This window comes from Carlito syrichta, unplaced genomic scaffold, assembly GCF_000164805.1.
Source record: "Carlito syrichta isolate Samal-C Ts95f unplaced genomic scaffold, Tarsius_syrichta-2.0.1 Scaffold277815, whole genome shotgun sequence".
NCBI lineage: Eukaryota > Metazoa > Chordata > Mammalia > Primates > Tarsiidae > Carlito > Carlito syrichta.
The window spans coordinates 297,731-322,081 of record NW_007221911.1 but is presented as its reverse complement, the minus strand read 5'-3'; the positions used below and the strand labels follow the sequence as shown (position 1 = coordinate 322,081).

General features: G+C 43.6%; 1 protein-coding gene across 2 annotated transcripts in view; it reads right to left on the bottom strand.

Annotated features, from left to right (window-relative positions):
• ASTN1 (astrotactin 1) overlaps positions 1-24,351 on the bottom strand; it is a 318,270-nt gene that overhangs the window by 102,846 nt on the left and 191,073 nt on the right. For both annotated transcript variants that reach the window (XM_008052472.2, XM_008052473.2), the window contains exons 9-11: positions 11,058-11,132; positions 3,942-4,079; positions 3,289-3,439 (exon numbers count right to left, since the gene is read on the bottom strand). In XM_008052472.2, the coding sequence (XP_008050663.1) occupies positions 3,289-3,439; positions 3,942-4,079; positions 11,058-11,132 (364 nt within the window). The remainder of the gene's footprint in view (positions 1-3,288; positions 3,440-3,941; positions 4,080-11,057; positions 11,133-24,351) is intronic.

The following is a 24,351-nucleotide window of genomic DNA, read 5'->3' as shown; positions in this document are numbered from 1 at the left end:
GGGGGGGGGGAGAGAGAGAGAGAGAGAGAGAGAGAGAGAGAGAGAGAGAGAGAGAGAGGTGTGCTTAGAAAAATGAACTGTTGCTGGCTTCAAAGATGGAGGAAGAAAGAGGCCATGAGCCAAGAAATTTGGGTGGGCTGAAAAAGCTGCAAAGAGTGGGGGGAATGGAGTCCCCTAGCACTTCCAGAAATAATTGAAGCCCTTCTTGGTGCTTGATTTCAGCCCAGTGAAGCCCATGTTAGATTTTCATCTAAGGAGCTATTTAAGTTGTGACTTTGGCCCAGTAAATTTTCTGTAATAAAATAACCCAGTACCCTTGAAAGACCCTGCCAGGCTCTACAGACTAGAGAACTGCTGTTCTTCTCAGGGAGGAATCATAGCTCCCACCTTGCACAGTGAGGACAATGAGTAAAACTTGGCCCTCAGTGGTGGGTGGGTGGCTCTGGGAACCCTTCTAAAACTGCAGCACTCCCAGGCTATTGGAGAGAGGTCTGGGTTCTAAAGGTGTGATGGTGGTTTTTACAGATCTATGTCTTTCATGGTATTTGTTTCTTGTCCTCAGGGACTATACAGACAACCAGGCAATTAGCCAGGTGGTAATTAACCCTGTGGGAGTCCGAGTGTAACTGAGAAGCTTGTCCTGCTTCCTAGAAAGAATAAAAGTGGAGCAGCAGATGGATGGATGAGTCTCAACTGTCTGCTCTGTCTCTGCCCACTCCTCTGCCCTGTCTCAGGTTCCTTAAGAAACAGCATTTTCTGAGTGTTCTCCTCTCATGACAACTGGCCTTTCCTGGAAAGCCTTTCAGTTCAGCACCCAGAGAACAGCATGGAAGGGTTTATGTGGAGAGGTGAAAGGCAGGTCTATTCTCAAACTGCGGTAGGTTCAGCTGATGATTTTGTCCCTGGGCTACTTCAAGGTGACAAAGACCACTCTGCTGAAACATCAGGGCTTTGGGGCAGTACTGATGCCTGCTGGAGTCAGGGCAAGCTCAAGGTGAGTCTCTAACCTACGCAGTAAGGTCACAAGGTCATGATAGGGCACATCAGCTCTCACCCATCAGTCCTCATGCCTCAGGGAGACAGCCTCTCCTTCACAGCCAATGAGGAATGTGAATTGAGGGTGTCTGCCAATCCTCCTCCCCTTCTTCTCCAAGGGCCACGTGGACCAGTGGCTTCCAAGTGTTATGCTAATACCAAGCACTGGCATAATTGGGCAACTTTCAGCAGTGCCTCCAATTCTAAAAGGCAGCAGTCTTATTGCAAATGCATATTCATCAGAACTATTCCTGCTAGCTCTGTCTCACAGATCACAGTGTTAAAAGTACAAAAATCCATCAGTGCAGCTGTGTGCCAAGTAAAAGGGGCTAGGATCACCAAGAGAAGGCATCTGACAGGCAAACCTGTGGGCTCAGAAAAGGGCAGAGGAATCTGTCCCTGCACGCGTATGAATGTGTGTGCACCATCAACTCACAGAGAGTGGCTGTGGGTGGGGGAGGGAGATGCACACATGTGCACATGGTGTTTTAGTACTTAGAGTGACCCAAGATAGTCATGAGAAACAAAAGGCTGAAATCTGGATGAAGAAATGTTGGATGAACAGTCAAAGTGTCTCAGTTGGGAGTCCCATTAGACAGTAAAATTATCTCCTGAGGGACCCACTTGGGGATCTCCTTGCTTAAGATGTATGACAGGGAGAGGAGCACTGTGGGACATCAACCTCCCTCCTGATCACCTTCAGAAGACGACCCAAAGAATGCTTTACTTTGTATTTCCCGAGAGTCCTTTCTGTCCTTCCCTTTTCATGATGGGCCTACAGGTTTTCCTCCTACCTGCCCCAAGTGCTTGCTGCCAGCATTCTGATGTGTGCTCTTGCTCTCTCTCTCTCTCTCTGTCTCTGCCTGTCTCTCTCTCTCTCCCTCTCTGTCTCTCTCTGTCTTTGTCTCTCTCCCACATCTCTGTCTCTCCCTCTCTCCCCACCTCCCTTTTCTTCATCTTTTCTCTCTTCTCAAATGAATCAGGCTCTTGTCAGCTACTTCCTGAATGGTAAAAGTTTTGAGAGGCCTTAGGCTGGGAGAGCTCTGTCCTGGGTCCCAGTTAGGTATACTCTTTGATGAAGAGCAGCACCCTGAACAGAACAGGTGCTCTGAGATGAGGAAGAGAAGAGATGGAAAATGTGTCCACTCCTGCTCTGGGGTCCCTCACACATCACAGCTGTCAGATCAGAAAGTGAGATGGGCACTGTATATGCCCTGAGCTGGATCTTGGCCCTACCCCCAACACAACAGAAACGCCGGCCTCTATGAATCATCTCTCCCTGTCCACCCCTCTCCTCAGTTCTTGCTTTGCAAGGCTTCTCTACCTTCCTCCTCTGTCCCATCCGTCTCCTCTTTGGAGAGAGGGATGGAAACAGACAACTGTGCTGATGGGTGTGAACATGGCCAACATAAAGAAGTCAGCAGCTGAAGCTTCATCTGCTCCTGCCTCCATTTACCTTCCTGGTGCAACATGGCCTTCACATTGATGGTGTGGGAGACATCTTTGTCTGCTTGGCCAAATCATCTTATTCATTAATAGAATAGCATCACTTATTTTATTTTATTTTGATTTTTAAAAATTTTTATTTTATTTTTGAGTTGTGGGGTACATGTGAGGATTTGTTACATAAGAAAATTGTGTGCAGGTAAGGTCTGGGCTTCTAGCAAGCTCTCTTCCCCCCTGGTAGTGGGCATACTACCCATTGGATGGTTGAGCATCAGAATTTTAATGTTCATAGAGCTGATAACAAAGTAGAAACCCATCTCTGAAAAAGCAAGAGCTCATTGTCGTGGTCGCAAAGGGAACACATCTTTATTTTTGTTTTTCCACTCTCACTCCTGGCACAGGTAACTTCTTTCATCACTCTAGCTTTAGGTAGGTTTCAGCTAAAATTTCTTATTACATTTGAAGTCAATGTTATATTATTAAGCAATTAATTAGTTCTCAAATAGTAGTTACCCACTCTCTTGCAAGACTAAAAAGAAAATATCATGTACACAATTCATGAAATTTCCCTTGAATAGTTCTAGTACAAACAGTAAGTGCCCCATAAGTACTTCTTGATTACATGGCTGATGGGTGATTAGCTTCCCATCCTTAGCAAGAAAAAACTCCTAATTTTCACTAGATGGTGGTTGTAACTGGGGATCACAGCACATTTTTTTAATCCACATAATCTGCGTTGTGTCTCAACCTCTGCCTTCCCTCCCCTCAGCCGTCAACAGAATGGATGAGCTCCGCAAGCAGACATACCACGCAGCCAGTGGAGTCCAGCTTGCGATCTGAAATGCAGCGGAAATTCTTACTGCAGCCTCCATTATCCTTGCTGCAGTCCCGCACAGGCCCGAAGGAATCCAGGAGAACTTCCAGACTGTCAAAGGAGGACGAAGTCATCAGCTCCTCCCTGTGCAGAGAAACAGAGAAGTCAAGGAGATTCCAGACGCAGCCAGTAGCGTTCCATTCCATGTTCCTGTCTGGTCCACTGGGTCAGTCTCACACTCCCTTATAAAAATGGAACATTGACCATACTCTGAGCCTTGAACTAATGAATTCTAGGCATTTTCCACATCTGGGAAAGGAGCCAAGACTGTAACACCTGACCAAAAAAGGAAGTCTAAACTTGGGCAAGGAATTAACATTTTATTGCCTGTCAGTCCTTAGGGTATGCGGGAAGTGCTTACAAACTCTGATTTTATGTCTTCTTCCAGTGAATGAGTCCTGGGGTGGGCAATATTGACCCAGATAAAAAGAAGACCTGGGCGCTGCATATGGGGAATTGGAAGGCAGCCTGCCAATACCTTCTTTCAGTTTCTCCTGACTCCTTCCCCAGAACCTGGGACCTTCAGGTGGTTTCTCACTCTAACTCCCAAGGCAGTTGTGGGCCTCAGCCCTGCAGCAGGACTCACCTGACCTCCACGGCATCCTCCATCACGGTCATGTCCGTCTTGCACTTGGCTGATGGGTTGATGGCCAGCTCGGCTGGTGGAATCACAAAGCTCTTACTGAGGGGCAGCCACATGCCCTCTCCGAGGGTGTAGGTGAACCTGCAGGAACACCCAGTGCCAGGTAGGTGGTTAGGGCTGGGGAATGACTGCCACCTGCTGGTGGATCTGACATTTGTCGCCAGCTGCCTCCTCACCCCTCGCAGTCCTCTTCAGGAAGGGAGTGGATTACCATTTTTTGGATGTGATGACTAAGTATGAGGGAGGTAGAGAGGCTGACCCCTGGTCACATGGCCAGATAGCTGGAGGACCAATTAAGGTGGCTGCTCACTAGCCTTTTAGAAGAGTGTTTTGCTTTGTTTTGTTTTGTTTTTGAGTCAGGAGCTCATTCTGTCACCCAGGTTGGAGTGCAGTGGTACGATTACAGCCCACTGCAGCCTCCAGCTCCTGGACTCAGGCAATCCTCCTGCCTCAGCCTCCTGTCTACAGGTACGTGCCACCAAACCTGGCTAATTGTTTTGATTTTTTCATAGAGATAGGGTCTCACTATGTTTCCCTGACTGATCTTGAACTGCTGGGCTCAAGCAGTCCTCCCACCTCGGGCTCCCAAAGTGCTGGGATTACAGGTGTGAGCCACCACATCCAGCAGAAGTGGTTTTCACCACATTATAAAAAGCAAGTTCCAGCTTTTTCACACCTGAGACTGGGCTTCCCTTGTCTTGAGTCAGCTATAATTGGAGGCATTTTAATTGAAGAGAGATGCCAGCCTCTCACCGTTTCCATCACACGGCTGCACACCCACAGTGCCAGTGGTGGCATCTCTGTGCCTGAAGGAACCCTAACAAGGGAAAGAAAGAAAGAAAGAAAGAAAGAAAGAAAGAAAGAAAGAAAGAAAGAAAGAAAGAAAGAAAAGCTCCTCTTCTCTGGCTTCTGTGTGATAAGAACAGAAATGACTGAAGCCAGGAGTCTCCAGGGAGAGAAGGGGGTGAGCAAATGACAAAAACCAGTTCAGATTTATTCTCTGCACTCCTACCCACACCCTTAGCTAAAGGCGCTAACCCTTGGGACACAGGGAAATTTTTTTTTTTTAATTCTTATAACAAGGGTTAAAAGGAATAAAAGAATCAATCAGCATTTCAAGGGAGAGCTTAAGAAAACCATGAGAGATTATTTGTTTATTTATTCATTCATTTCATTTCAAAAGCATTCAAATGCTCTGTGTTCATAGTCAAAAATAGTCTGTGGGATAAAAGCCAGTGTGGGTGGGATACTGGGAGGCTGTAGAGTCTGGCATCCTCTCCCTACTTGGTGTGGAAGGGAGGAACAATGGAAGGATGCTTACAATTTAACAGGACTAGGCCCTGGCCCCATTAGCATGCCTGTCACAAAGCACCACTTCAGAATCCTGCTCCCTTCTCTTCCCTAACCCACACACCCCCCTCTTTCTCCCCAAGTTGCCTGAGAGGCTAGGAAACCAGAATGATGACTTGAATCCCTTTATTTTAGAAAGTAGTCCTCTCCAGAAGGCAGGCCATAGAGTGTAACCACTGATGGGAGTTCATGTTTTAGAGGACAGCTAGACCACGTGATTTCCACCCTCTGAAAGAGAGCCTGGACGTTAGAGCAGCTGGGGGTGTGGAGGGCAGAGTGCCAACTTAACACCGGGATTACAGAAGAGAGGCAGAGCCATTGGTAAAAGGGGTGTGAACAGGACTTGAGGAATTTCTCTCCCATTTCCACCCTGATGCTTGGTTCCTACTTTTCTGACCTGTTGGGTGAACCTCTGCATTAAGCGACATTGAACTGTCAGAGATGCTTCTTGTTCTGAAAGGGGCTCTCAAATCTCCCCACCCGTAGGGACATGAGACAGTAAGTCTGCATGGGTCGGGGGAGGTGGTTCGCAAGGGGGATGCACTAGGGAAGGAAATCGCATGACTTTGGGGACAAAAGAAGACCACCAGCTCATTCTGTGAAGCGGTTGGCAAAACTGTAGGCATGGCAGCTCCTTTACACACACACACACACACACACACACACACACACACACACACACACACACACACACCTTCTTCTTGTAAGATTAAGGAACCAATTCAGGATTAATGGTTGCCTCAAGGTGCCTGGAATGTGAGACTTAAGGATGAATGCCGATTGAGGGAAACCACCTCCAAGAATTTGTATAATTTTACTTTGCATTTCAGAATGAATATTCTTGAGATGGGAACATTGCAACAGGCAGGCTAGGGTGGGGGGCACCACTTTTATCAGAAAGAACATCAACAATTTTATGGTACCAAGGAGGAGGGAGATTATTGGACACAGAAATGAGTTTTTGTTTTCAATTTTGGTTTTAACATTACAATTTTTGCATTGATGCAGAGCAACAGATCTGTGACCTGCAGTTTACAATTTATTTAACAGATTTTAGGAAGCTGTTGGCAGCGCCAGTTCATTTCTGACAATTAATTTTACTTTGGAAGAGGAGGCTCCATGCCTGTCCATCTCGCACTTTCTTTTCTTCCTCTGCATATGCTAATATTCCTAAGGGACAAGCAAACACATCCACTCTGACTTGAACTGTTTACAGCACCCTGTGCCTACAGTACAAAGTTCTACTCCCCAAAGAGGCCATCCCCACTTGCCTCTAAGCCTTCTTTTTTTCACCAAACCCTGCATCACACTCTGCACTCCTAAAATGCAATCTGACTGTAGTTCCTAAAGTTATTTTGATTTCCTCACCTCTTTACTTTTGCTCCTTGGAGTCCTTTCTGGATTTTCTTCCCTCTCTCCTTTACCTGACTCCTACTCATGTTAAGACTCAGTTAATGTCTCACTCCTTCCAGAAAGCCCCCCAGGACCTTCACCCTCAACCCAGGTTGAGCAAGGGACTCTCCTCCGTGCACTTACATGAACCCCCTTGCTGCTCTGAGATGTTGAGTTGTCCCTGTCTTCTCGTGTGTCCATCACCACTTATAAGAACACAGTTTCTTGGATGGCAGAGAACAGTTCTTTGTCATTTTTGTATCCACACGACCTAACACAATTTCTGGCCCTTGGAGGGTAATCAATCAATTTTGTTGATGGATCAATAAGGGGATTTCGTTAGGTTCTTGAGTTTGTACTAGCTTCTGGGGGACACAATCTCAGTGTTCATATTTAAAAGTGGAAGCAGTGGTGAAGATTATCCTTCATGTAGAGCCAGCTCTGGGTTAGCCTCTGGGATTAAATGGATTTAAAGATGGATCTGGGTTTGAGATCATGAGGAACTTCCTAAGTGCACAGCAGCTCCTGAGACACTACACTGGACCACGTCAGTATGTAAAGCAGTGTCTCCTAGAGTCAAGGTGAAACCTGTAGGGAAAGCAAAGGCAGGTGTGGGTGAGATTGACCTTGACTGAGGACTCTCAAAGGAGCAGGTACTCTGCACAGCTGCCTCATCTACCTGTACAACAGAGCTTGCCCTCAGGTGGGTCATTTGACCCCATTTCACCAACTTATCAACTAATATGTTAAGATTAGTAACTTCCCCAAGGTCACTGTGTGTAAGTGGAAATACTGGGATTGGTCTGATTCTCAGGTATGGATCACACAGCTTTCCAGCCCAATCTGGCTCAGGCCTATGAAATTGTGAAGTTCTCTTTCATCTGCAAAATCTACTGAGTAACTCCAAAAACCAAATATAGAACAGACTGTCAGAGAAAAGCTGTGTCCTAAAATCTCATCTGTCCCTCATTCATTGCGGATTTGGCAGGAACAGCTTCAAAAAGCCACCCAAGAGAAGTTGGGTGAACATCTGGAATGCTTTCCCAAGTTGGGCCTTCTTTGTGACAGCTGGTGGTGACCAGCACAGTTGATGGCGCTGCGGTGTACTGAGTTCTGGGTATGGCCCTATTGAACTAGAGCTTGAAATTTCTGTTCAGAGGCAAACACTCACCAGGGAGTGCTGGAAAGAACAAACCTGTGCTCTCCACGTGGCTTGGCATGAAATGGTATCGGGGGATGATAAATAACTCTTGACCTGGCATCTTCACTCCTTCCCAGAGAGGGCTATTCCAGGATGAGGTGTTAGTCTCCAGGATATAGGAGGACACAGGACAAGGGAGGAAGGTCTCTGAAGGATCAGTTTGGGCTCCACTAGTCCTTGCCATCACAGTCTAGTACACAGTCTAGTCCCAGCTACAATGAAAAGGACGTCATGGGCACTAGAATAAGTTTGGTGAGATGATTCAGTCAGAAGATTCAGGGTCCTTCTGAATCTAGCTTGGACACTTCCCAGGTTATTTGAGATTGCAGATTACCAAGGTTAGGTTGATGACCAAGGTATTTTCCTAGTCTGGGTTCAAGTCTTCAGGTTAAATATCTAAAACGGTTATCTGTAGATATCAATTGAAGGCCTCCTCTGTTCAAAATTGTATGCTAGATAGTAAATATTTACAATGGTGAAAAAATTACCACTCCTCTCAAAAAGACAGCCACATCATTGGGGGAAACAAATAAGTAGTTTAAAAATAAATATGAAATACATTAATTGACAGAAATATAATGGTATATTATAGAAATGTGGAGGGGAAAGTCATTGTGGATAAGCGCAGTGGATTGGAGAAGCTTTAGTGCAGAGTGTTTCAATACTGGTTGCAGATTGGAATCACCATAGTGCTTTTAAAAAATGTTCATGCCCTGGCCATACCTCCCAGAACTTCTGAATTAATTGGTTTGTGCTAGGTATGACCATTGATCATTTTTAAAGCACACTTGGGATCCTCACAGAGGACCAGGGTTGGTGACCACTTTCTGAATGAGGCTGTAAATTCTTGATGTTAGGAACTATCTTGGCCTACAGCATCTGAAACAGAGCCTTGAACAGCAGGTGTTCAGTAGATGTTGTGTTTAGTTGAGACTTGGTCTGGACCATGGAAACAGGTGGTATTTATATTAAAAGGAGAATGTGCATTCTTGCTAGAGGAAAGGGTATAAACAAATGTACGAAGTGTGGAATAGACAAGTTATTGGTGACAGTGAGTCAACTGGAAAACAGAGTCTACTAAGAGCTTATCTACATCAGAATTTAAATTTTATTCTACAGCCCAGAGAAATGTAGAGTAGCTTGGATTTTATCAGAACACTAAATCATGGATGAGCAGAATAGCAAATAAATAACCAGTGACAGTCACTTGGCCATGCCATTGAACTTTCCAGCGTGGTCATTGCTAAGTGGTTTCTTCAAATACTGGAGTGGGTTTTGATTTAAGTTTATAGTACCTAAAATAAGCAGATCATGACCCATTGATTTCATTTGAGAGACTAACTGTTGTCATATTAGGGGCAAAAGCTAATGATCACTTATCAATGAACCCATTGGCTCCTGAGATAGTTGACTTCATGGGTCAAACTACACAACTGGTTCCCTCTTTAGTGCTTGGGTATCACAGCCAGTCCTTAGTTCGGAAAAAAATCTGTGGTGCTTGTGGGGATAGAAACACAGTTTTGTGCAGGTTCTGCTCTAATAGCAATTTCATTAAGGCCTTTGTTTTGTAAAGTGTTAGCATCTGACTTTTAGGGAACAGGGAACTTATTTACGTTAATCATCCAAATTCCACTAGGCTCTCCATCTGCCTTATCCTTATCATGCTTTGAAGTCCTGGAAGATCAGCAGTTGGAAAAGGGAAGAAAATTCTTGGGCAAATGATAAACCCTTGTTGGAAAATTTTAATGCCTGCTGCAGTCAGAGGAAAATAGTTAACTTCTCCTAACGCACAAATCCTCAAAGGTAGCCTGAAGCCAGTGCCATTAGCATGACCCAGCCTGACCTGGGAGAGACACCCAGGAGAGAAGAGGGCAGGGAAAGGCCCTCTGAGGAAGTAGTTCTACAAATCTGCACTTTAGCTAGGAGCATGCCTTAGGAGAGTACTGCTGAGGCCAAGCCAAGTCCATCCCAAGCTACCAGGAGAAGCAGCAGAAGCTCTGCAGAAGTGTGAGCTCTCAGAAGCAAAAAACAGGGGCAAATACTAATAACCAGGTCAGGCATGGAAGACAGTGATGGTCTAGGGAAGGGGCTTGGAAGGGTGGCAGTGAAGAAGTGGGACTCAGCACTTCTGGGTGCAGTGGAAAGGGAGCAAGTCTTCCATTTGCCCCACGCTGCACACCATTTCTCCAAAAAGGCATGAAGACTGAATCCATCCTTGCCATCACCCACCTGTGCAGGACCATCCGCTTCCTCTCCTGGAGGGCTCATTCCTGGAGGGAGATGCGTTCATGCCCACACTGCCTGGCTAAGCACCACCTCTGGCACTTAGTAGGTACTCAGCAAATGTATGCTAAGTGAAAAATTGATTGACAAAATGAATGTGTCATAGGATCTTCGTTGGGAAGCAAACTGTGTTCCACCTAAGGCCTGGTATGAATTAAGTTTTATGAAAATCTAATAGTTCATGACTGACACCCCAAATCCTCCTCTGCTTGTGGGACTTTCTAATACGCTATTCCCAGGTATGTAGATAGAGAAATATGGGAGGGACCAGAAGCATCCAATTTCATCAGGAAAGTAGTAGATAAAAGAAAATAACGAGGCAGAGTTTAGAGAAGGGGGAGGCAGGGGTGGGAGAGATTCATTTTGAACAACTTAAGGCTCTATGAGGAAGGTGCAAATTAGATGCAAAATGGAGAGGCAGAAACTGACATTAATTGCTTGCTCTGTGCCCGACTCTGTGCCAGGGACTTTCCGTGCATTGTCTCATATATCCCTCACTGCAATCCAGCCAGGCATGTAATATAGCCCCATTTAACAAATGCAGAGACTGGAAGCTCCAAGAACTTAGGTCAGTTACTGAGGTTTGCAGAGCTAACAAGGAAGGAAGGCAGGACCCAAACAGATTATGCCTGACTTCAAAGTCCTCCATGTTGTCGCTGGGCATGATTTGGGGGCAAGCACTTTTGCTACTGGGCAGGCAGAACAAATAAGAGTAATAAGTGTTTCCCCATTTTATATTTTGCCAACAGGAAAGTAAAGTCGGGGGAAGTGAGTTAGGGGACTTGCAGACATACATCAGACATAAATAAGCAAGACCCTGGACAATCACTTACCTGAATATTTTATCAGAGGGCTGCTCTCCCAAAACCAAGTCAAAGCCTCGTTGAAAGATTGTGTAAGGCCAAGGCCTGAAAAGAGAAACATCACCCAGTTAAAGTCAACTCAACAAACACTCAGTGAACTCACACATTGTGCCAGGCAACATGTTGGGTTATAGAGACCCGGCAATGAAGAGGACATGCCCTTGCCCTCAAAAAGTGGGCCAGTGGGGGCTCACACATGACCACAGATCCTGGAACCTGGCCAAACATAGGACCAGTGTAAAAATCACTGAACCACCAGGAAAATGGAATTTAATAGACATGACAATTGGAACTACATATAGAGTAAATTTATATTAAGGTTGATCTCTCATATTTGTAATTCTTGACCCTTCAGATGTGGATTTACAAAAACCTAGCTTTGCCTCACTTTAGAGCAGGGGCAGCATGATTTCTTGGGTATCGGATAGTTCCAGATTCAGGCCTTTTCCTGCCATCTAGCTGATTGTCTGACTTTGGGAGCATTATTTGCTTTGCTGAGTCAATTTTTCTCACTTGTAAAAAATAGGGTTAATAAATTCTAGCTTCCTAACAGACCATTGTGAAACTTAAGCAAACCTCTTAGGCCAAGGACCTAATGCACAGTTCATGCAGTCTTCAACATGTTTCCTTTCGTTATTCAACATGATACAAGAATCCTGGGTCTTCAATAAGTTCCAGATGCCTTCAAACACTTTAGTGTCACTCATTCAAACAGAAACTATTGAAATGGCATTTGCAAATAATTCCTAACTACAAGTTTTTCTAGTGAACATTGAGGTATTGTTGCATGCACTAGAAAGTAATACAACTATTTCCTTTAAATAATGTACAACTTTTCACTAACCCAGTTACCTAAGTCCCAAATTACTTACTCACTCAAGTAGGACTTAGTAAAGCCCAGATCTTGTGCTGAGTACTGAGCTACTGTAGATGGACTTGACCCTAACTCTTATGGAATTTACTGTCTCTTAAGTAACCTAATTATTCATTATTTTATTGTAGACATTCCTCACGTTTACAAGGATGACAAAAATCAAGAGAATAAATCATAATTATTTGGGGTGAAATTTAATATTAGAAGTTAACCCAATGGTTTTCAGTGCAGAGCACATCACTCAAGAGAGGACATTTTTGGTAAACTTATAGCAGTTGTTCTTGAATGACCTAATGATTGGGGAGCACACTGGCCTTTGGAAGGTAGGGATAGGTGATTAGATGGATAGAATAGCACAGTGCTCAGTCCTGCAAGCTTTTGAATGTCATGGAGGTAATTTATTTATGTATTGAAAACATGCCGGAAACTTTTGGCTGGGCGTGGTGGCTCATGCCTATAATCCTAGCACTTTGGGAGGCGAAGGCGAGAGGTTTGACTGAGCTCAGGAGTTCTAGACCAGCCTGAGCAACATGGTGAGACTTCGTCTCTACAATAACTCAAAAAAATTAACCAGGCATGGTGGCACATGCCTGTGGTTCCAACTACTTGGAAGGCTGAGGCAGAAGGATCGCCTCAGTCCAGCAGGTCGATGCTGCAGTGGCTGTGAGCATGCCACTACACTCCAGCCTGGGTGACAGAGTGAGACTCTGGCTCAAAAAAAAAAAAAAAGAAAAGAAAAAGAAAATATGCTTCTAATGACTTGACTTGAGACTAGATGCTAGATACATTTACATATAAGTACAAAGTAACTCGTACACTTTCAACAAGATGAGTTTTCTAGGTACACAACTACGATGTAAATTGTGGCACAATTACACATTGTATAATCACTTTGAATCACCAATAAGGCATGTAGGTACCAGTCTATATTGTTCTTACATACATCATGTATTAGATATTACTTTATATATTATATTACAGTGAATCTACATTATGTGCAAATGTCTGTGAACTTTATTATTTATTCTATTTTAGCACAGCATTAAAATAGTTATTATAATAATTATTATACAAAATATAACTCTTGCATTATATCATTAGAAATTATTTTCTTATTATTTCTCCTTTATTTACTATGAAGGAGCTATATTTATTTGTTGACGTTTTATGTACACAGATTTTATTATTTATGAATTTTATTTAAGGATAATAAAAAGGGTTACAAATATTTGTTATAAAATAAGGTGTTGGGTCTCATAGGGTTTAGAATCATCAACTTAACCCAATCAACTAATCAACTAACTTTCCAAGGGAGTTGGTAGTCGCAAGGGGCAGTCCTTGGGACTATACCAGAGGACAGCTGGGATGGTGTGTTCATCATTTATGCTTATGATTTATAAATACTTTATTCCTGGGAATCAATTTAGAAACACCTCGAGGCAACATGAATTGGCTTCAAAAAGTATCCAAACACTGTACTATGAATAACCCTTGCATCAAATAAAAAGCCTCACCCAGGTGTCTTCCAGTAAGTGAACCCACAGAGCAGGACTTGAATTTGATTCACTTTTGCTCAACAGTAAGTGGTGGCTTATGGGTAGCTAAAAAGATGTATTAATTCAAGGAAAAGGTTAGAAATCATGTGGGAAAAAATGTCCCATATAATCCTACACACCTAGGTAAGGCAATGAAAAGAGAAGAGGCACATGCAATTTTGCCACTATTTTGGGTACAATCACATTTTATTTACAGTTTCGTTATTTTAAATAGCATACGTTTTGCCTTTGAGTCATTTCTAGTACTCAAAACTGATATAATGTGTAATTGGAGTTAATTCTTGGCATGGCTCCTAGGCTGTTTGAAAATATATTTTGAGGAGCCAAATCTTAGGACTGGTATTGAATACAACGTGAACTGTGTAGAATGACACAAATAAACCCGTGCCTAAGGCATAGCTAATGAATCAATGAGCTTGGAACCACTGAGCACACATTCATATGCTGCTATGTAGACCTTGCCCAGATCACAGTTAGAGGCAGCAGGGCACAGTGGTCAGGACATGGGACCTGGAGCCAGCCTGCCTATTTTGAACTCCAGCTTAGCCATCAACCGCTATGTGACCTTGGACAAGTTCCTTAATCATTCTGCATCCCATGTCCTCAACTGTAAAATGAGGCTGACAGAAATAATTGTACCTATCTGTCAAAATTGATAATGAGGAGGAACTAGTTAATATAATTAGGGTGCTCAGAACAGTGTCTGGCATTTAGTGAGTGCCTTAGAAGCATTTATTAAATAAGTTAAACTTACTAAGTACTAATTTACCAGGACAGTGGTTGGCATTTAGTGAGTGCCACAGAAACATTTACTAAATGAGTTAAATTTACTAATTACCTGGATCCAACATAAACACTACAATAGGGAGTGATTCCCAAATATCAATAGAGAAAGAGGTGTCTTGTCCTAAAAGGCAAAGGTGATGCCAACACTAGGCTTTAACTCGGTTGAAAATATCTTGGTACCAGCAGGGGAGACAACAATGTGAGTATGGACACCCCATCCTCCACTCCTACCCAGCAACTGCATCACAGAACAACTACCTATATAGTATTGGCATGAGACACAAAGAGTGAAGGGCAGATCGTAAAATGGCAAGAGAAGTCAGAGATGCAAACTGTATCAGTAAAAGCATAAGAGGAAATTTCATTATTTTCTTCCCACTAATCAGGGATGACCTGTCAGAGAGATGGGAAATCTTATTTGATGTATCTAGTAAATATTTGTGGAGGCCTATTTGTGTGCGAACTCTGATATTAGGCAACAGGAGTTGGGATAAAGAGAATCTTACCCTCAAAGGAATCTACAGTCTTTTGGAAGAAACATACAGGCCTAGACAAATTGATGAGAATGTTAGAAGGGAAGAGGAAAGGGTTTATAGGAGATAAGCTAAGTGGTGGTTGGTCGGTGGAAGGTCGCCTTCCTGGGTGCAGGGAAGGCTGGGAGTATGCAGTGCATGGACTGACAGGGTGGGCAGTTTGGAGCACACAGGTGGAGAGGTCAAAAGGACTCCACAGGATAAGGCAGGATAAAAAAATGAAGAGCTGGACCTAAAAGCGCTGAAAACACTTTGATCTGCCTTACTGGAAGAGGAAAGGCCTCTGCATCAGGGATCTTCTGGCGCAAGTCAAAAAAGGAAATGGACCTGGCCTCACCAAGAAATGCCCACCACTGTGTCCTACAGCCGGGCTTGGATGGAAGTTGCCTCTGGGAAACCTGGAAACACATCTAGAGGCCTCATAACTGTGCCCGCCTCTCTTTGCTCTGCTTCTCACATTACAGGCTTTATTCTCTCAAAACAGCCAAAGCACATGGTGGAGGCTTGGCCTTTAGCAGCTCCGGCTCATGTCTCTACAGGATCCAATCGCAGAGGAGACACCCCCCCTCCTCAAGAGGAAAAAATAACCTGTGAAAGAGCTGCCTGACACATCCTGAGTCAGATGAGCAACCTGGGCCGGTCTCTGGGACTGCAGAGGCATCTAGGCTGATGGTAACTCCTGCTGGTCTTCAGGGCTAGTGTTGGGCTGGGGAGGAACGGGAGGGACTGGCAAGATCTGAACTCCCAGCTCAGCTTCTAACTGCTGGTGGCGGCAAGAGTGTTGCTTTCCTAGAGAGTGGTGGCATTACTGGGCACCTGTGCCAGTATTAATTTTGCAGACAGGACGGTAGGCCATTGAGGAACCTATGGACGGTGTCGGGCCAGATGTGGGGTAGGAGGTTGAACCTTGCCCTCAGAAGGAACCAAAGTCTCTTGCCTCCCTTCCCCATGGGACCCCCAATACCCTGTGGCCTGCATATCTTAGTCAGAATAGGCATTTTTGTTCGTTTGCCTGTTAAAATCTTCATTCTAATAAACCAAGACCCAAAGATTGTCCTCCCACATGGGCAGCTACAGATGGCCTCCGTCCAGGCGCATCTCAGGCCAACACAGGAGTCAGCGGTACCTCCATTCCATGCAGGGACATGACCTATGTGCAGAGGTGCCCACAGGACGGAAGTATAGCAGATGGTGGAGCACGCGTGGAAAAGGTGTGTGCTGAGAACTCTTATTTGCCTTTTCTGTGTTCCTCCTGTGTCACACAGCACCCACAGTCTACTCAGAGTCTTCTCTAAGCACTGGTGGCAATGTCCACACTTTCTGTTTCTCTCCCCAACTCTCTCCCCTCTTCCCCAGGGCACATTCGCTGTTGCCGGGTTACCCTTAGTCTTGGTGATGTGCTGAGCTAGAAGTCAGACAGGGCCTTAACATGATGTTTGGCCTTCATTCTGGTTGCTTGGATATTTCTTCCATTGTGTAACCTAAATCCACCTGAGTGAGTACAGACCCCACAGGGCAAGCCTGTGTGGGTGCTCCCTTCCTACGGGCTCTCTTGGTGTAGAAAGGGGCCCCTTTTGCTCTAGACAAGGGTCCTTTAAATGCTGCGCTTTTTTTTTAAACATTGCCTGAGGTTCCCTGTTGCTTTTTTATTAAATCCTAGACCCAGCTTTTCTTGTAACTGTGACACCTGGAAACAGTTCAGAAGCTGTTGGCCAGCAAGTCTGGTAATTGGCTTTCTTGTGGAAGACTTACTTAACATCTGGGTTGGGGGGGGTGGGCAGAAAAGAAAGAGAAAGAGAGAGAGAGAGAGAGAGAGAAATAGACAGAGCAGGAGTGTCCACCCTTTTGGCTTTCCTGGTTTCCTGGGCCACGTGGAGTAAGAAGAAATTGTCTGGGGCCACACATAAATTATATAACATAGTGTATATACAGAGGGTGTCAAAAAAAGTATACACATTTTAAGTAAGGAAAAAACTATATTAAAATTGTAATACTCGATGTATACCAATAACAAAAGATGAATACAAGTCACGTTTGACTTTTGCAATTTCAAGAGCTGCTCAGAATGGTTACCATCAGTGTCTAGACACTTCTGATTATGGCAAAATAAAAGCAATACATAGATAACATCTCTTAAAATGTGCATACATTTTTGGCACCCCTGGTATATAATAAGATTTCTTTTAAAAAATATTTTTTAAAAATATACAGTGGCTCAGCCTGTAATCCCAGCACTTTGGGAGGCCAAGGCAAGTGGATTACCTGAGCCCATGGGTTCAAGACCAGCCCAGGTAAATTGATAAGACCTTGTCTCTTTAATAAATTTTTTAAAAATTGTAAAAGTGCTCCTGGAGAAAGGCGGTTTGCAAAATGCACAGGAGAAGGGGTGAAGAAGGAAATGGTAAGATGGTAAAAATGAGTTTTCTAGCTATGCAGCTGGCTGAACCACTCCATGGCTTAATTGTCCTAATGGTAAGATAGGAACATTATTATGCTTCGGTGTCTTCACAATCACTATCGGTTCTGGGAAAAATATATATTTGCAATGACTGATTCCTAGATTATCTGTTAAACATGTGACTATATCAGAAATTAATAAGATGAATGAGAAATAATGATGCCCAAAGTTTACACAGGATGCTTTAGGGCCTTAGAAACTTTGCAGGTATTGTTTCTTACATGGGGTCCTTCCCCCCAGTCCCATTTACTTGGATAACTTACACTGTTCTTAAAGTCTTGCTTGAAAAGGACTTCCTAAAATAAGCCTCTCTCCAAGGCCAGGTTATGTCTCCTTGTTACATTCTCTCATAATAAGCACACTTGCCTTTATAGAAACTACAACTATAATTAATCTATTAAACATGTAGTTAATATTTGCCCCCATTAGACATAAAGGACCTTGTCCTCATAACTGCAGTACCGTTGCATGGAGTGCAGCACTGTCACATAGCAGTTACTCAAGGAAGAACTCGGTTGTATTGCAAGTGAGGTTGAGGGTTGGACAGAGAGGGGGTTTGAGTTTTGAGTGAGGCAATTACTGAACTATATGACCTGAGATAAGTCAACTGATTTCTCTGATATGGAGCCAGGGGTCAGTGAGTTTAACCAGTGTTGGTGAGTTTCAGTGGATAAAATAAAATGCTGATAAAATAGTAACAACTGTTGTTAAATGAGCACATATATACTTAGTTCAGTGCTGGCTCATAGAATAAACTCAATGAATACTAGCTAATATTCATTATAATTAACATTTTCATTTGGTGAATAGAAAATATATTTCTAACCTTACATTTTTTAAAAAGGCGAAGATCATGGTATATTTTACGAACTTATGTTGTCTTTTAACATGTAAATCTCACGCAAAAAGTAAATATTGATGTATTAATGATTTAATATCCATCAGTAGGTAAAGAAATATTTGTCAGTAAGTAGCAAAGTAGTTAGGAGTGCAGGCTCAGGAGCCGGAATGAGTGGGTTTAAACCTGGCTCTACTATTTATTAACTCTGTGACTTTGGATGAGTTTATTAATTCATGCCGCCAAACAACTCTATCCACTTCATCTCCTTGCGGTAGTCATGCCAATCCCCCATGACCACCCCATCTTCCCTGTCCTTTCTAACACTTCTCCATGATTTTTGATAACTTCAGTAACCGCTAAGATGACTCTCTCAATACTCAAGTCACTCAGCATCTCTACCGTTTTCCTAACAAACCTGACTCCTACCTTCCTACTCCCATGGTTATATGTTCAATTACCAATGTCTGCAATCCCTCCTCAGCCTCAATTTTAAGAACCCTGATATTTAGCATCATCTCCTGCCTTCCCAGCTTACTCTTTCTAATGCCACAACAATTTCTACCTGCCCAGGACTTAAAACTTACTTATCCCCCCACTGCTTTCCCGACCCTTACCCTCTCTGTACTCTCTTCCTTCTTGACTCCCATTCAGCTCTGTCATCCATTATTCTAATCACTCCCTTTCATGTAACCTCAACTCTCACGCCCCCCATCGCTTCATCATACCTGTCTGAAACACTCTAACACTGGTTAACTCAACGACCCTGTGGCTCTGTATCTGTGTTTGCACAAATGGATGAAGTCGGACACCACACTGATTGGTCTAATTTTAAATCCCCCGCTAACCTCAAGTGGGCTCTGAATGCTGGTGGTGATCAAACTACACTTTCCTTGTCCATTCGTGTTCCCTCTCTCTAGGTCACAATTTTGCACCTTCTTCTTGCTCCTCAAACCCCTGGCACCTCCTGCCTCATTCTCTCCCTCAGCTAATGATGTGCTTCCTACGTAAATGAGAAAATAGAGGCAATCAGACTCAGAGCTTTTACCGCCACATCCGCCCACCTGCTTGCCCCTGTGCTTATTACTCAGGCCTCCTTCCAGTAATTAGGCATGAGCAACATCTGTTCCTGCCCAGAGCATTGCCATCCAGCTCACCCTCTGGCATCTTATAGACAATGAAATAGAAGGAAGAGCCCTAGATGGAAGATTCCAGTCCAAGCTCCCTCTGCTCCTATGATCCCAAGCAAACCACAGCACAATAGGGCCTCAATTCCACCATATGTAACATGGGAATTGTGAGGTCCAGTATATACCATACCAACTTTATATCGTTGAACAAGGTGTGTATAAATACATTTCCAATCCTTGATAATCTTTGACTATTAATTTTTAGGCAACTTTTGGGGTTAGTTCTCATTCTATATTTTATGTATATGTGCTTTATAGAAATTATCTCATTTAAAGATAGAGTAATGAAAAGCTGACACAATCCATGCCTCTCTGTGACTCAGTTTTCTCATCTCTGAGCATAATAATAGTACCTAACAGTGAACAAAATGTTGTAACTTTCCTCCTAGATTTTAAAATTCAGGGATACGACCTTGCCCTAAAACGTGGCAATAAAGAACAAATGCACATATATATACACACCTACGTGCACAAATGTAGATTTCATACTTGGCCTTTTTGTTAACAAAAAGCAAGTCAGAGAATAGGGAGAGTAAGGAGACATTGCCATAGAGCCCAGTTTTGCAGAAGACATTTGTGCCCTGACTCCCAACACTTGATATAGAGAGGGTTTGATGCCCCTTTGGTTTGGGGGTCACTATAGAAGGTAGGGGCAGAGTCATTTGTCCTCAGATGGGGAAAGTTGGCCCAGAGGTTTGCAGTTCCTTGTGTATTCTGGGATTAAAGATTATATAAGGCAAAGGTAAGAAACCTTGAGTGGGTCGGAAAGAGCTGGTAACAGGAACTGCCATCTATTGAGCATCTCCATGTGGCAGGAGGCACTATGCCCAGTGCCATCCGTGTATCATTTCACAATCTCCTACTGAACTCTTCAGCTATGCCTCCTACAGAACTCTTTAGCATCCCATGTGGCAAAGGTAAGCAAAAGTTCAGCAAGATTATATGCGTTGCCCAAGTTCACACAGCCATTGAGGAGCAGAGGTGGGGGTTATATGGAGCTCACAGCCTGGCTGCCCCTCATGCCTCAATCTGCTCCTCTCACCATCATGGCAGGAAGCTGCTGGGGAAAACGTGCAAGACAGCACTGGGTCCACATGCAGAGTTGCTGTATGGGCATCGGACCAACTTGTCTGCCCTGGCCTTTAGGTACAATGTGGTGGCATACTGCTTTTTTACTGTCCCCTTTATTGATGAATTAAGATATTCCAAATCTCATTACAAAGATATAAGATGTACATTTGCTTTAAAATTTGTCATTTTTATTTCCATGGTTCAGCAGTATCATGCAGAATTGAGATTTTTCTATAGTCAGAAGTTATCCATAAGCACAGAAAGAATTACTGTGTCCTGCCTGTAATTCCACAGGGTTGTTCTAGCAGACACCATATTGTAGTAGAGTCACTTGTTTACCTGTCTTCCTCTCTAAATGTTCTCATTGACAGCTCCTGAATCTCCTGCATCACGGCATCTCTAATAAGTGATGGCTAGCAGAATGGTTCTCACACATTGGAGTACATCAGACTCACACCACCAGTGAGCATGCTGGTTCTCAAGTGTTAGTTGCTCTCAGTCCATATATCTAGAGTCGAGTCTCAGTATTTTTAAAAAGCTCCATAGATGACCCTAAAGCACACAGTAGGTTGAGAACCACTGACCTAATGTGTACACTCACACGCCAGCCAGTCACCTTGGCCACGTTTGGCATTCTGTGAAGCTTGATTGCCATAAAAACAGAACTTGCAATGTAGCCTGAGAATTCAGTGGAACCCATTTTTTTAAATGTCTGAAAAATAATGAGAGGTAAAGCATACTGAATTCCTTCCTGTCCCCTTTACTGATGAATTCAAAGATCCCAAATCTCATTACAATTATTTAAGAAATACATTTGCTTTAAAAAAAAAAACTGTCAGTCATTTTTATTTCCACAGATCAACAGTTCCACGAAAACAGTATTAGGTATAATTGAGATCGTCCTACATTCATAAATGCATCCACAAGTGCAGGTGGCCCCCCATGTCTACAAATACAGACACGTGACCCTGCACATATGACACACACAAACTCACACATATCACAGCTGCCACATTTCCTTTATGGGTGGGAAGGTCAAATGGCTGGTGGGGCTTACGATTGCTCTCTTCTTTTTCTCTTACCCTGCTGACAGCTGCTGTAGACTTTGAAAGCAGTCAGGCAGAACAGAGCCCACTAAGACCACCACTGGGCCTATAGCCACTCACACAAATCACCCAGGAAGGTGTCACTATGGCTTGGGTTCTGTGGGTGGGCTTTGAAGTCAGACAGATCTCCATTCAAGTCCAAGGTGTGAAGTCATTGCCAACTGTGTGAAACTGACACAGCTAAAGATACTGAATCTTTCCAAGCCTCACTTTCCTTTTCTGCAAAATGGTGATGGTAGTAACTCCCTGTTACTCACAGGACTGTAAGAAGATTAAGGGAATGGATACATGTATTGTCAGTGCACTATAGTAGTCACTTTCTAAATGTAAGTTTCCTCTCTCCACTTCTCTCTGGTTCTGCATCGAAAGGCTCAGTTGATTCTTACCCTGGGCGAACGCAGCCAGGGTCTCAAGTTCAGTCCTCCTGAAAGCTTGTTAGTCTCGCTTACTCCTTTCCACAGGCATAGCCTGCTGTGTGTCCCTGGACACCCATCTTTGCTCACAAATGAGCAGGACAAGAACTTGGCATTGAATCTGTGCAAATCCATCCCTGTACAAGAAAAACAGCTCAACACCTATTCACACAAAGCACGGTACAAACCTGGGGCCTCTTCCCCCAGCACAGACACACATGTGTTAACTCCCAGTGAGAAGGCAGGAGAGTGACCACATAACACAAGAGACTGGTAAATGATAAAGGACAGAGAATGTGCGACAGAAGACACAGCTTCCCACATTTCTATGATTTTATGTCAGGGAAAATTGACAATGTAAATAAACCAGGGAGGAAGAAAATGCCCATCAAGGAATTGTATTTAATAAAGAAATTTTACCCTTTTCCCAAAGTTCTTTCCTATCTACTAGTTTGTGTCAATTTGACATATATGGGGGTGCCAAAAAATGTATACACATTTTAAGAGATGTTATCTGTGTATTACTTTTTGAAGTTGAATTAAATTATGGTAGCAATGTGTAGTATGACATTTGCTCAACTGTGCTTCTGCCATTTTCTTTGACTGTCCTGCCTGTCACATGGTGATGCTAGCATTCATTTGATGAACTCCATCTTTTGAGCGAATGTCATATTTAAAATGTGTATACAATTTTTTGGTACTCCATGCATTTAGCAAGTTTCACTATTAATTCAATCACTCATTCATTGATTCATGATTTATTTAACTAAAAAATATTAACCTGTTGCCATGCAAAAAATATTTTGTTAAACACTGTCAAGGAACACAGAAGTGAGTAATATACATTCTCTGCCATCAAGGGCTTCATTAACAATGGGTCCACTCCTCAAGCTTTGATTACAAAGACACCATGGAGAGGGTAGGATGGGGCTCCACAGACACAGGGTTGGGCCTCTGTCCTGGGTCATGGTCCAATGGAACAAGAACGATGATTAAACAAACTACGGCATTCAGTTTGTCAGTTTTGATGACTGGACAAGTAGAAGCCATTATTTACTGTACCATTACTACTAGTCAGTGAGCCAAGTGCTTTACACTTATTTCACTTAATTCTCATAAAAACTCTGAGGCATAGCTATTACATTAGTCCTATTTAATAGATGGCAGAACGAGGCTCAGAAAAGTTCAGCAACATTAGCCAAAGACTCTTAGCTAACAAGTGGCAGAGATAGGGTTCAAGTTCAGTGCTCGCAGACACCTGAGACCTGGCTGTGATCCGCTTATGACCTAGCTGTGACCTGGCTGTGACCTAACTGTGACCTGGCTGTGACCTGGCTATGTTGTGGCTATGACCTATGTGTATTATAAACACCTGGTGCTGTGGGAGGACAAAAGAGAGTGGCTGGGCTTCACTGGCTGGAAGGGTTAATGAGATGGGGATATATCCTCATTCCCAGTAGACTGGAAGAGATTCCAGTGAAATGGGAATGAGTGGGTTTAGTAGAAGAAGAACTCACATCCTGTTTGAGAGTCATGGAAAAGGCTCAGCAAGGAAGAGCCATGGTAGATAAGCTTCGAAGGGTAGACTGAGTCTGGGCACTGAAGATGCAGAAGGTAGGGAAGGCTTGGAGGAACAATCTGAACAAAGGCATGGAGGTGGGTGGATGCAAGAGGACTGTGGCTACAGTGAAGGGTCCCAATCATCTGAAATGTAGGCTCCACGGAGGGGAACGTAAATGAGAGCCCTATCATGATGATCCCTGGAAGTAAATCTATGCTTGGGTGGTCAATGCAGAGCCATCAATGGGCTTTGAATAGAGGAGAAATAGTAACAGAATTTCACTTCTGAGAAAGCAGGATAAATGGGAAAGAGAAACCCAGAGGTAGAGGAACCAATGGAGAAGTCTTCTGCAGACAGGATAAAAAAGAATCATGAGGGCTGAATTCAGTGTGTAGAGGTGGACTCAGAAGAGAAGGAGCATCCTTAGGCAGAACCTCTTGGCTGCTATCTTAAGTAGTGGTTGAGGAACAGGGAGAGCTTAAGATGGCCTCTGAGTTTTGACCTAGAAGGACCAGGAAAATGATTTTGTCATGAATAGAAACCAGCAGTTCCAGAGGATGGTTTTATATGTGTAGGAATGGAGGACAGGGCTAGAGGGGCAAGACATAGTAGGGTTAGATGGACGAAAAAGGCTGGGTTTTCTCTTTGCACACCTGGCAGGATGTGTAGTAGGTAGCTAGTTGAACAGAAATGATACTTAAGAGAGGGAAGTATAGAGGTAGAGACTGAGAGAACACACAGAAGATGCAGGAGTGGAAGACTGTAAAAACAGCAAGTCCAAAGGTTAATCGCTTAACAGCCCCATTGTATAGATTAGCTCACTGAGGATCAGAAAGGCTAAATTGCCAACAATTATACAGAAGATAAAGGAGGAAAGA